This window comes from Rhea pennata, chromosome 9, assembly GCF_028389875.1.
Source record: "Rhea pennata isolate bPtePen1 chromosome 9, bPtePen1.pri, whole genome shotgun sequence".
NCBI classification, from domain to species: domain Eukaryota; kingdom Metazoa; phylum Chordata; class Aves; order Rheiformes; family Rheidae; genus Rhea; species Rhea pennata.
Window position 1 is genome coordinate 236,075 of NC_084671.1, and position 12,820 is coordinate 248,894.

Consider the following 12,820-nt stretch of genomic DNA (forward strand, 5'->3'; position numbering starts at 1 on the left):
TATTTTACCAGAAAACTAAAAAAAAAAAAAAACTAAAAAAAAAAAAACAAAAAACCCACACTTTCATGAGGTTTTATCTGGAATATTCTAATCACCACATTTTAAAGAATTAGAAACTAGCTGGTGGGGGTATTGGATTGCGATGATGAGAAAATGTGAGTTGTGGGGACCAGGCAGAAAAAAACATAAATATTTTAACTGAAATATGGCACAAAGAATAACATTGTCAAAATATCCTTCTGAAAGAACTCTAGGGAAAATAGTATTATAGGTAAGATTCCAAGGAGCAATGTGCATACTGTTCATCCAGAAGAAAATACTGGTAGTAGAGTCTTTTGCAGATGTACAGTTGGTGGTGCAGCCTAAATTGGCTATCTGAACACATGAAAAACAGTGAAGACAAAAGGCTGATCAATGGGATTGTAACATTAAATTGGTGTCGAAGGAGGCCATAATATTGATACTTTTCAGATTATGTGGGTTTTCAGTAGATCAAAATCTCAGGAAATTCCTCCCTGATAAACAGTTTTATTACAGGTCTTAAATGAGAGGACACATTAGCGGTAGTCTGCACAGAGAACTGCTGATAAAATTGGAAGTAAAGCAGAAATACTTTGCAAAATGTGAGTTGGCACCATTAAGAATTAACTTAATGACCTTTATAAACAAACACACACTTAGTGCTTCTGCTGAAGAAACTTGAATAATATTCTTGAATAAATACAGTGTGAATTAACAAACACATTTCTCAGAGCAGGGTCAGAAGTTAATATGCTGTTACTGCCCAGGGACAGGGAATACATGCATACCTGTCACACACATGTGATCTGTAAAATTATCCACACAGACTTTAGTTCTGTTCTTGATTATCTGACTAAAACTCCTCTTAAAGTGCTATTGATCTTCAGCAGCAGATCAGAAGATACATCTAAATCCTCTGTAGATTTACATAAGCTGCTTATTTCTGCTTTGTTGGGAAAAGATGACTCTCAGCTGCAGTATGTGCTGTAATTGACTAATAAGGAAAAATGCAGAAAGAGAGCAAAAATGGAGTCTAATGTTAGATAGATATTAAAAACTTATTTTCAGTACAGAGATCAGATTCACATACTGTTGCTTACACAAAGGCCAAATAGCTCAAAGGAGGCTGATACAAATACATGTATTTATACATCTACCAGATGCAGGAGACCCTTAGCCTGCATCTAATCTCGGCTTGGCTTCTCTAATCTGGTTTATTTTACACACTACTTCTGAGAGCACTGATGCATATACATAACACACCAGCTTGCATGGTCTGTCTTGGGAGTGTGCTTTCTCACCACTGACTAATACAATTGCAAAACAACAACAGTGAAGTAGGTGTAGAAATAAAGTATTTTACCTGTGGAAAGACTCATTCAGTAGGGTGGTGTGAAATGCTGACGGTTGCAGAGTGAATTTGTGGCAAAAGGGATAGAACAGTTCACTTTCCATGACCCTTGCTCTTTGCCCTAGCCTATGGCACATTCCACAATCTTGTGTACATACTGCAACAACTTCTACCACAGAAGTGTCTATTTGCCTGTTTTCCCACTCTGACCCTCATGACCTTCCCATCTTTACTGTTACTTAAAAAGAACAAACACAAAGTAAGTTCAGTGTGGCACAGAACCAATACAAAGAAAAATACTTTGTCAAAATAGAACTGCCTGTAAATATTGTGTGTACTGTTTACAGTGGAGAACACAAACCACAAAGCTACAAGAGGCTGCCTTTTAATTTGGTTGCACCTATGTTTTTAAACTGTTAAGCTTTCACCTTGCATTTCTGTTTAATGATGAGTTCAGAGCTTTTTCTGTTAATCTTTTTAAAGATTCACTTAAAAAAAATGCTCCTGATCCAGGCTGAAGTACGAAGGTATTTGCATGCAAGGAGTTCTACAGTCTTATTACATGTTGTGTGAGAAGTATATCCTTCTGTTTATTTGAAATGTATTGCAAAATTGGGTGATCTCAGTTCTGCTGTTTAATTAGTACCATAGCACTCATGATGTTAAGGACCTCCTTAGTATCCAACATGAAAGCTGTGTCATATCTTTGATCAGACACTGGGGCCTTATCTGTAAGATTTCTTCTTCTCTTCCTATAATGTTCTTGTGCTGGAGAATGCAGAACTGCAAGGACTATTTAAGACAGTTTATGGGTTTATACAGGGACATAAATGTATTTGCCTTTTTTTTTTTTTTTTTTTTACATAATAGTTTATATAACTCTTATTACCTTTTCTTTGTTGTTTTTAATTCTTCTGATTACAAAACTAATCTCTCACTCCCAGATTTCTTTCCTCAACAACAACAGACACTTCAGGGGACAGCATTATGCATGCCTTGTCAGGGTTAGTTTTTCCCATAACCATTACTGCAAACTCGCTGATAAAACCATAGATGAAATACTCTATAATTTATTGTATGGAATTCTTCCAGAAGCCTTTGCAATAAGATTTAGCCTTGATTATACTGAATAATTTTGTATCATCTGCAAATTTGTCAACTTACTCTTCACTCTTTTTTTCAGATCATTGAAGAACCTGATATTGCCTCTCCTTTTTATGAAAGCTATCCTTTTATTCTCGTGGCTTATATTCTTTCAGATCACTCATCAGTTTACAGGTGAATCTTTCCACTTAGCCTCAGAGTTGTTTCTGTAACAACCTTTGAAAACATAACTGAAAATTCAAGTACACTTGATTCATTGGATCATCCTTTACCATGTTTCAACTCCCTTGAAAGGACCGTGAGCATGGTGAGTGCAAGAACACTGGATACCACAGGTACAAGTTTAGGACACCCTCAGAGTTAGTTCTAACGGACCATGACAGTAAAGAATAGATACTCAAATACAGGCCCAGGATACTTAAGTTTAATGGCTTACACCTAGGAAAGAAGACAGTATTTTCTCAATGGAGAATCTGAGACAAGCTTCTTTCTTTTACAAGGGATCAGACTGAGAGCAATGCATTATATAAGTCCCCAAAACAGAAAGTAAATGGCAAATAGACCAAATAGACTTTGTGCTAAATCTTCTGTGTGGAGATAATGGTATTGGATTGTAACAAAACAGTTGTGTTAGTGAATTACAACCTAATGCTGGAAGATGTAAGTAATGGTATCCCTGACGAGTACTTGGAAGTGTTATGAGTAAAACTTTAATAATCACTAATGTCACTGGCAGCTGCTAATAAACTGAAATATAACTGTAAAATAAAGCATTGTTTTTGCTATGTGCCAGTCATTTAAAACGCCTTTTCTACAGAAAAGTATGTCCTTACCTTTATTCCAAGCACTATTACACAATTCACAGAAAAGCCTCCACAGAGAAAACAGAAATAATGTAATAAACCAATGTGCATCCAGTAGTTTTAAATGCATTTATATTTATTTTTCACGTACAAGATCAAAGAAATAAAAAACAGAATCAAACCTGGATACAACAGTTTGATTGCTTTTGATGCATACAATCTGTATGCAAAATATTCTAAATTAAAAACCAATGCTCACACGTCATATAACAAAATGAAAAAAGTAAATAAAAAAGTTAAAGTACTAGCACATACCTGGATGTAGTATATTAGGAAAAAAGTTTTTCTGAACACCTGTATTTTCTTGTATTTAAAATAGTCATTTTAATTCTCCCCTTCCCCCAAATAGCATTTGTTCTCATGAAGTCAAACCCAGTCCTTACCTAAGTTACATTCTAATAGTGTTACCAGAATACAAGTTGTAATTAACAACATCCCATTACTTTTGTATCACCAGCATTTATGTAAGCCATCCTCAGTGATAGTCAATAGTACAAATGTCCAGCTGGCATATTTATTGTATTATTCATCAAGTATACAGTGTAAATTTAGTAAAATAAATGTAATTTCACAGCCTAAAATAATACAGTGAATTATTGTCAGCAATAAATTTAGTTTCAAAAGAATTATGTTTTGAGTACTTGGAAGTCCTGCCATAAGCCTGTTTAAAATCAGATTTATAAAAAAAAAAAAATCTTACAAAATAGATTTTGTTGTTGCTTCTCTTCATCTGATCTATGCTCTCCATTCCAAAATGAAAAGCTTATAAATAAAGATTCTTTATGCATAAAGAATCACTTTTAACTTAACCATGATTTGGTTCAGGATTGAATAAAGGTCTAACCAGAGATTTTGGTAGTTGCTTTACACTGGAAGTAGTGTTTCATATAGCACATTCCTGTTCAATTCTGCTGCTGTTTCATTATCAAAGTAATATGAAAACAGTTTTAAATTTACCTCTCTATGGTCTTTGAACCTAGACACCTAACCTCCTGAAACACCAATGAAAGGAGAATCAGACCTCTAGCTTCATAATAATTCTCATAAACTTCTTTTCCTGTGTGGTTTTATTAGAAAACTGCATCAGTTTTCATTTTAAGTGCTAAAAACATGTAATCTGGCCTTCAGTTGATGAAAATCGGTGTAGCCAAACAGAAGTCAATAGATGTTACTGTTATTCACACCAGCTGAGAGCCTAATCTGCTTGGAATATGTTTTATTATGACAACTTAAATTTACAAAAGTACTGATTTATTAGCAAATGCATAAACTGTATTTTCTAAACTTCATCTAATGATATGCAATATCAAGTGAACATACTAGGGCTCAGATCTGTAGCTGCTGTAAATCTCTAGCACCAATAGCTTTAACTTTGCTAGCCCAATAACGCAGTGCTGAAGAGCTGGCCTTACAGGTTTTAGCATCACGATCAGATGCCCCAGATCTCCAGTTCTTTAACTCAAACAAAGTGTAACTAAAGAACAAAGCCTTAGGACCATCTGTTCTTCATTTAAGATGACAATCTGAAGCAATATTTAAAAGAGATTAATCATAATTACAGTAATATTGGTCAGGCCTTTTTTTTTTTTTAATAGAATGTTCCGCTATCGCCATGGTTAGCTCTAGCAAAAATAAAGTAATAAAAATACCCACCCACCCAAAAAAGGAATAAAAGAAAAACAATGCCCATTGAGTAATTAAATTCCGTGCAGACACAACTCTGCTGTTACTTCCTACTTCATATTAAAAAAAAAGAAATACAAAAGAGCTACTCTTCTCTGCCTAATACATCATCATTGTTCTAGGTCTTTGCCTTCTGTCTCTTTAAGTGTTTAGTGTGTATATTTTAACTTTCATTCTCTGGTGGACCCAACAGTTCATCTTTTACAAGGTAGTTTTTTTGTATTAAGTTCTATCTTATTTTTTACTGATCACTGGTGATTCATTTTCTGTGTATATCCGCAGCCACCCTTCCCACTAAGGATCTACAGTTGTAACATAATCATTCATCTTCCAAATCTATTCCATATTCCCATCACTTCATCTCTGACCTTTTCACCTACCTTCCTCCAACTAGATGGAAAAAAATATTTATTGATTAATATTCTGGTGCACTGGTTAGATTTCATTACTTTTATTAGACCTGACAAACATACATTTATACTGAGTGCTACATCTCTTGCTCTCTCCATATAGCCTGGATCAAGCTCAGAGAAGTTTTTTAATGCCTTTCATAAAAAGGCACATTTTTCAATATAAAAAGCTTAAATTCATAGATTATAAATAATATAAGTTCAAAATATTTAAGAATTTCAGGACTTCATTTGCATTTCAGGGGAACTGCATGTGTAATGTCCTTGATGCCTTCTCAGTCCCAAACATCTGACAAAGAATCCTTTATAGGATATACAATAGGTAGGAATACAAGGAACATGCCTTGTGTCCTGTACACCAATTGTAGTAAGCAAGAGTTAAGAACTAAGCAACTTTACCAGACAAGTAACAATACTGCTTAGCATTGCTCTGATAAAGTGACCACCTTTTTTCTTGTATACAATAACATGTACAGTTTAACATTGTCAGTTAAAAACATCACTGCTGAAAACATTGAGCAACATTTTTTCTCACTACATATGATATTACCAACTTGTGCTACATTTTTCTGTCCTGATTTTAAAAGCATATTTTTGCACTTAAGATACTTGCCACAGATTTGTATAAAAATTATTTGTTCATATGTTAAATTACAAAAATGCAGTGTTTAATATAATAAACATCAAAATCTAAGATCCATTTTTAAAATTCCTTGTTCTAATCACTTTTTAAGGCAGTAGTTAGTACCAATCTGCTTTATTTTACAGCAATATAGTAGTGTAAAACTGTTACTAAACAACTCTGCTACTTTCAAATTGGAAGTATTTATTATCTGAAAACTATACAGTAATATACTGAAAAAGAAATTGCAATAGTACTGCTTGTGCCTTTACAAATGTATGTATAATGAGAATTATAGCTGATACAGATCAGATTTAATCTACATTCCATACAGCACAGCTTCACTAATAATGAAAAAAAAAAAGCTTAAGGAAATCGATACAAAAACTTTTGTATAATTGTCATAAACACAATAAAACTGCTCTCATGGTTTAATGCTGTGCAGGATTTCGAAGATTTTGAACCAAGTGACATAGCAGTTACCTTTTGTGATTCACTAAGAACAGATACAGAGATGCACACACAATCCACTTTCTGTCCTGAAAGTGAAACATTTCTGCCTGATCTGTAAAGGCCAAAAAAAAAAAAAAAAAAAAAAGAAAGAAAAGAAAGAAAAAAGGAAAAAAGATCTATGAATGTATAAAATAGAGGTTTGGGTTTTTTTAAGTGAGAAAAAGCTACTTATAAATGTTTTATATTTAAGTTACTGTCAGTCAAATCCAGGCAGAGATTAAATTGACCACAAAGATGGTCAATAACAAAAGTCATTAAGGCAGCAAGTTGTATCTCTGAGGATTTTCAGATGCTCTACCTCTATTTCAAGAGGAAAAGGAAATGTTGAATTGCATTATGGGCTGAATCAACATTAAATAATGGATGATTACAGCCAAGTAAGGAAGGGTTCGTTTTTGTTGAGTACTGACTCCACATCATTGAGGATAGGGATCAAGTCTTCTGACTCTAAAGTCCCAAGATCAACATTTGTTCCTGGAAGACAGTCGAGGAAATCAGGGAAACGTGACTGTTGTGGATTTATGTTCATTGTTGTCTGTGCCACAGTTTCTCCTAGAAAAAATTAAGAAGAATATTTGAAATACTGATCCCTTCTCATGGATAATTTAAAACAATTAAAAAAAACTAGATTCCCCCTTTCCCATAAGCACTTGTAAGCTTTATTTTCTCTACAAATGTTACTTCAGAACCATATTTACTTGCAGAAAGCATATTCTTTTAAGAGTTAATTATATACCCTTGCTTTGCTCTCAAAAGCATAAAAGACCGTTTCCAGCAGTATTCAATGTAATCAGCCTCTGACCTTCCACTTAGTGTGACTGTTCGAAGTTCACTGCTCTGCAGAGGGAGCAATGCAACTGAGTCTCGTATAAACCCTCTGTCCTGCTCTCTGCACAAGGGCACGAAATTGAGAAAATAATTTTACAGCAACTTAGCTCTAAAATACAATGGGGGGTATTGCTAAACTAATAATAATAATGGGCAGGAAAGCCTTTTAAGAGCTGAAAGTCTCGCTCTTTGTACCATCCAGAACTGATGACTTCAAAAGGAAGTTTAGGTGAGAAAGTGCTGAGAATTTTACTCCTCGAGAAAAAAGCAGTTGATTTCCTAGACATTTATTGCAATATTTTAAACACAGTGAGGATACTGATATAAAAATAAATACATACCAAAACCTAAATAATTGAACACAGTCTGTCTGAAGGCAAATCCAACTTTGCCAGTTCATAAGACTTACTCATAAGACTTCCCCAGAGTTAGAAAACTCAGTGATTTGTACTGAGAATTTAAGCCAGGACTAGATTTTTCTTGTTCTACCCTGGTCTGTAATATTAAAATATGAATTAAGGCTCAGACTTTCCAACATTTATGCATTTGCTTTAATATTGTAGTCTAAGGTAAGAGGGTAGAATCTGGTACCTTCCAGGCACTAAGAATCTTTGAGGCCTTTTCCTCCACAGTTGCAGTCTGTTTTCTTGCATCAGAAACCGAGAGCTTATTGTTCAGTTACACATTTATAAAACAGTATTGGTTAAAACAAGAAATTGTTCAAGCTTCAGTACTTCAAGCTACATCTTATACCTGTGTCCATCTCATCTACATTGCTGAGGAAATCTTCAGGTGTTGTTGGTATACTGTAGCATCCCAGTCCTAAGCCACTGTCTGTACTCTGCTCCCTGGAATGGTATGGGCCACTATAAATTGAAACATGAAAAAACCTCAGTAAATATGTTCTGTTAGACATAGTCCTTGATCATGGTGTTTGAAAAGACAGAGTAATAGGTTAGATATTAAAGTTAAATACTGACTCATAAAGCTTCTTTCTCAATTGTTGGACACTAATGTGGTGCAATATACACGTATATATAAGTCTCTAGACAAAAACTGTTTTGACAGCCTAAAAATAATTGAGTTTACTTATACCAAGACAATGGACCCAGAATCCTCTGCATACAGGTACAGTACACTTAAAAACATCTGTTAACCAGTTGATTGATTTTTCCGAGATTCTTTTTTGAAGTATAAACTGAAAAGTTTCAAGTCAGTCGCTAGGCTGTATCCCCCGTTCACAGTTAACTGCAACACAAGAATCTTCTTAGGAGAGACAGCTTCAGAAATACAGATAAGCCAACAGAACCAAGTGTCTACTGAGGAGGACGTGAACTTGCCTGTTCAGGAAAGGATCTGATCCATTATTTGTAATAGGCCTCATGTCTTGCGTCATTGCAGGTGTGTTCACAGCAGTCTGAACTGGGGCCATGTTTTCTGAGTCCATGGGAAGTTGTCTGCATAGCGCAGCTTCCTAAAAAGTGAGTAGGTAATAAGGGAGAGGTTATTCCAACCGTTCAGAAATACTTCAGCCTTATAAAAAGTTAACATACACAATATGTGCATCTTTCTTAAGAAAGTAATTCTAAACCATGTAGCTGATGGCTTTTTGTGTAGAGTGATGTGAAGAAAACCATAATGTAGATGGATGTCTTCTTTCATACTCCCTTGTGCCAGCTTAAAACACTGTGACATTTACCTTCTGGTTACTACTGCTGCTGGAAGTCACTGGCGCAGTTCAGCCATTAGAGACACGTTTGAGGGCTGTCTGACCAGCTTCATGCAGAATCTGAAAGCCTGCTTGCCCGTTTAAGCTGCACTTACTGGGTTTGTATGATGCAGATCATGAAATGCTCGCAGAAATGGCTCTCCCAGCAAAGCTGTCAGACTGACAACCCCAGGTGACAGGTGGTGGCATACAGCCAGGGCAGAGTCACATCTTGAACAAGCACATCTGCCTGCAGATCTGCAAATCTATAGCTTTGCTGGCCATGGAGATACTCCCTACAAAAATCAAACTACCTACATTATAAATTACGACAACTTGTATGTTGCCCCATCACAGAACACTGATAGGCCTGCACATGCAAACTTGATTACTGACGGTCTGTCCACATTTCATGGGCCAGCTCAGTCCAGTTGAAGGTTTTCCCATGTGTTAGAGCTGTGTAAGATTCAAATTACAATTTCAGTTTACTATTCAGTGAGCCCAGGTCCTCAGAGACCTGGTTTGGAGTAGCAATAATAAAATACTTTAAAACCTAAAGATTTAATTTCTCATACATTGGTTTCTAACAGCTTTCCTTAAGTGAAACTGTCCTCAGTTTAAACAGTGTGAATTCAGGCATTGAAACTATGCAAGTTGCTACTAGATCAAGTAATTTACTAGATACTAAAGCAAAAAAATCTATCTGGCAACAATAAAGTACGTAACACGTTAGAAGAAAACCACTGGAACCAAGAATTTGGTCCAGTAATCTTTAGAATTAACCTCATGTCTCATGATATGCATCTGCCTGAAGACTCATCTTGTGTGTACTGTCTGGAAGATGACAAATGAGCAATTAGGGCCAAAGCAAACTTGTTCCTGAACTACTCCTAAAAGCTAAATCCCTATAGCTGTATCTCTGTGAAACAACCGTGACATCTAGCGGTACAAAGCTCTAATACAAATGTTTGGATCCATGAGGATGTTCCAAATATCCAAAGACCTTAGAATCATTAAAGCTGTATTTTTTTTTTTACCTACTTTACCTTGCCCACTTACTATTATTTATTTTTATGAAATGAGTAAAGGAAACATTCTATTTAAATCCTTGCAGAAAATCTTTCTCTACTAAATCAGTCCTCAATACAGAAAAGATAAACATGTCCTTGAGGCTACAATTTCATGTTTTACTGTTTGCAATTTACTTTTTCACTGAAGATGGCTGGTCTGGTCTCTTCATAAAAAAGGTAACAATTACTCAGTGGTACTTAACATATCTTGTTGTGCATTAATGCAATGGTTTATTTATAATCAAGTTATCAATGTAATATATTAATTGATAAACAATAATTTACATTAAATGATATTTTTGATAAAAATAGACTGAAGGATTTTAACTGATAGCTTATGTATGTCATTACACTTGTCAAATGACAATTCTAATCATTTTGTTTCTGTTAAAATGAAATCATCTGCAATCTGTGAAAATCTACAAATCTTAGAAAATGAGCAGATCTTTTTGACTGTCCACATATTAAAAAAAGAAAAAAAAGAAAAACCTCCAGCAACTTCATAAGAAGTAGATAGAAACAGCAACAACTCAAGAGTAATACTAGAAAAAGAGAAAGAGAGAAAGACAGACACAGGAAGACAGAATAAAAGGAATACAGACAAAACAAGGCAGGATATACTTTTTTCTTTTTTTTTTTTTTTTTTTTTTTTTTTTTGGTTAGAGTTCAGTTCAGCAATTAAGTTGATGTTTTTGATATTCTGGCACTGCATTTTCAACTCTCACTGGAGAATGTCCCACAATAATAAAGATAAGATTGGGGCAGAAAAAAAAAATCTTTTTTTCTCGTTTGCTAATATATAAAATGTATGCTGCAGGTGACCCTGCTGAGCAGGGAGGTTGGACTAGATAATCTCCAGAGGTCCCTTCCAACCTCACTGATTCTAAAATTTAATGAAAATACATGAAATTGAAATAACTATTTTGAAATAACTGAGAACATCCTGGTCAAGATTCAAGTATTTGTCTCTTTCAGAATATTGCAACTAACTCCTAATTTGCTGCAGATAATCTGCCTTTACTGGCTTGGACTTTTGTTAGTGCACTGAAACTGCGGCTTCAATCCCCTTCCATTTGCTGGGCAGGTGACTGGACACTGGCACAAGTTGCTTCCAGAGAGGCTCTGGAGTCTCCATCCTTGGAGATATTCCCAGTCTGCCTGGAGTAGCCCTGAGCAACCTGCTCTAGGTGACCTGCTGGAGCAGGGGCTGGACTAGATAAGCTCTGGGGGTGCCTTCCAACCCTGACCATGCTGTGAATAGAACAATGACCGTGTGCACTCGCACATCTTTCTTTACAAGATTTTACTTCTTTGTTTGGGTCATTCTTATTAGTCTCTTCTTGCCAGCTCTCATCCCATTCTTCTAATTAGCAGATTCAAATTCAATTGTATTTTCAATACAATTGCACTGTATTGAATATAAGCATGAATAATCTTGCCTGTAGGAAGCTGACTGAAAAATCCTTCTGTAACCAGCAACTTCAAATGAATCTCATCGTACAAATCAGCGTCTCAACCTGTTGGGAACTACCTATGTGTGTGTTGGAGGGGGTCTTGCATAGGTCCTTGCTAATGAAAGAGACAAAATGGAACTAAAAATAGACTGTGCAGAAAAATATTATTTACTGAAAAACAGCTAATAGCAATTAACCAGAGATGACATTAATTATTGTATCAGAGAGCAGCACGAAAGAAGATCCACACACCCGTAGAGAAGAAAGAGCATTATTTGAGTTTTTATTGACAATTAGGATGTGAATTCACAGCAGGAGAGTTTTGAAACCTTTTTGATTAAAAATACCAGATGCCTAGCAGGGATGATATTCTAGCGCTTGTGTTTCCACAACAGGTAAAGGCAGCCTAAAGCTCTATCCAAGTAATTAATTTTACTTGATTGTTCTCACTGAACTGCCAAAGACGTAGAAGATTTCTGACACTAGTAAATTCCCTTACTTTGAAAGGCATGTCTTCATTCCACTGCTTCCCACAGGCATTGCAGAAGTACTATGTTAGGACAAAATATGCATAGGAAGAAAGTGAAGAAAGGTGTTCAGATAACACTTAAAAATCTGTATGTGGAATAGTTTTTAAACAGAGAGCAAAATCTCTTCTTTATGGAGCACATTTAATAAAATGATCACGGGAAACATGAGACTTTTCTCACTCATCATATCATGCCTTCTTCCTTCAAACCCATTACAGAAACAGCTCCTCCCCTTGTCTCAAGGGCAGCTCTTCTCCCTTAAGCCTCTGATTCCGCCAGTAACTTTCCAAAGCTGCAGGCTCTGAGGTTATGTATAGTAAACATACATGAGATCAACTGAAAGCAAATCAGAGAGGAAAAACAACCAAGCCTGCCAGACAACAAACACAGAGCCCTAGTGCAGATTTCTGAAGCTTCAGCAACGTACAAAATGTAGTTGGCACATATAATCCAAGTAAATTGTGTAGCAGATGAGATGTCGTGCTGTTCACGAAGGGAGTTTCACATCTCTATCTCTTCATGAAAGAAATACTCTTCCCCTCACACTGAACTGCACAGAAATGGGCAAGACCTTTCTCAAACCTTTTAATTCTTCTTACAAAGTGACTCAAAAATGCCCGGTCAACTAAACAGTGCTGAAAATAGCAGAGTATTTCTTACATC

The 12,820-nt window shown here is 35.6% G+C and overlaps 1 protein-coding gene across 1 annotated transcript in view; it reads right to left on the bottom strand.

Moving 5' to 3' along the window:
• Positions 1-4,547: 4,547 nt before the first annotated feature.
• Positions 4,548-12,820, bottom strand: part of WWTR1 (WW domain containing transcription regulator 1) — a 74,726-nt gene continuing 66,453 nt past the window's right edge. The window contains exons 4-6 of the mRNA XM_062582442.1: positions 8,736-8,869; positions 8,149-8,261; positions 4,548-7,119 (exon numbers count right to left, since the gene is read on the bottom strand). Coding sequence (XP_062438426.1) covers positions 6,935-7,119; positions 8,149-8,261; positions 8,736-8,869 — 432 coding nt within the window. The 3' untranslated portion in view covers positions 4,548-6,934. The remainder of the gene's footprint in view (positions 7,120-8,148; positions 8,262-8,735; positions 8,870-12,820) is intronic.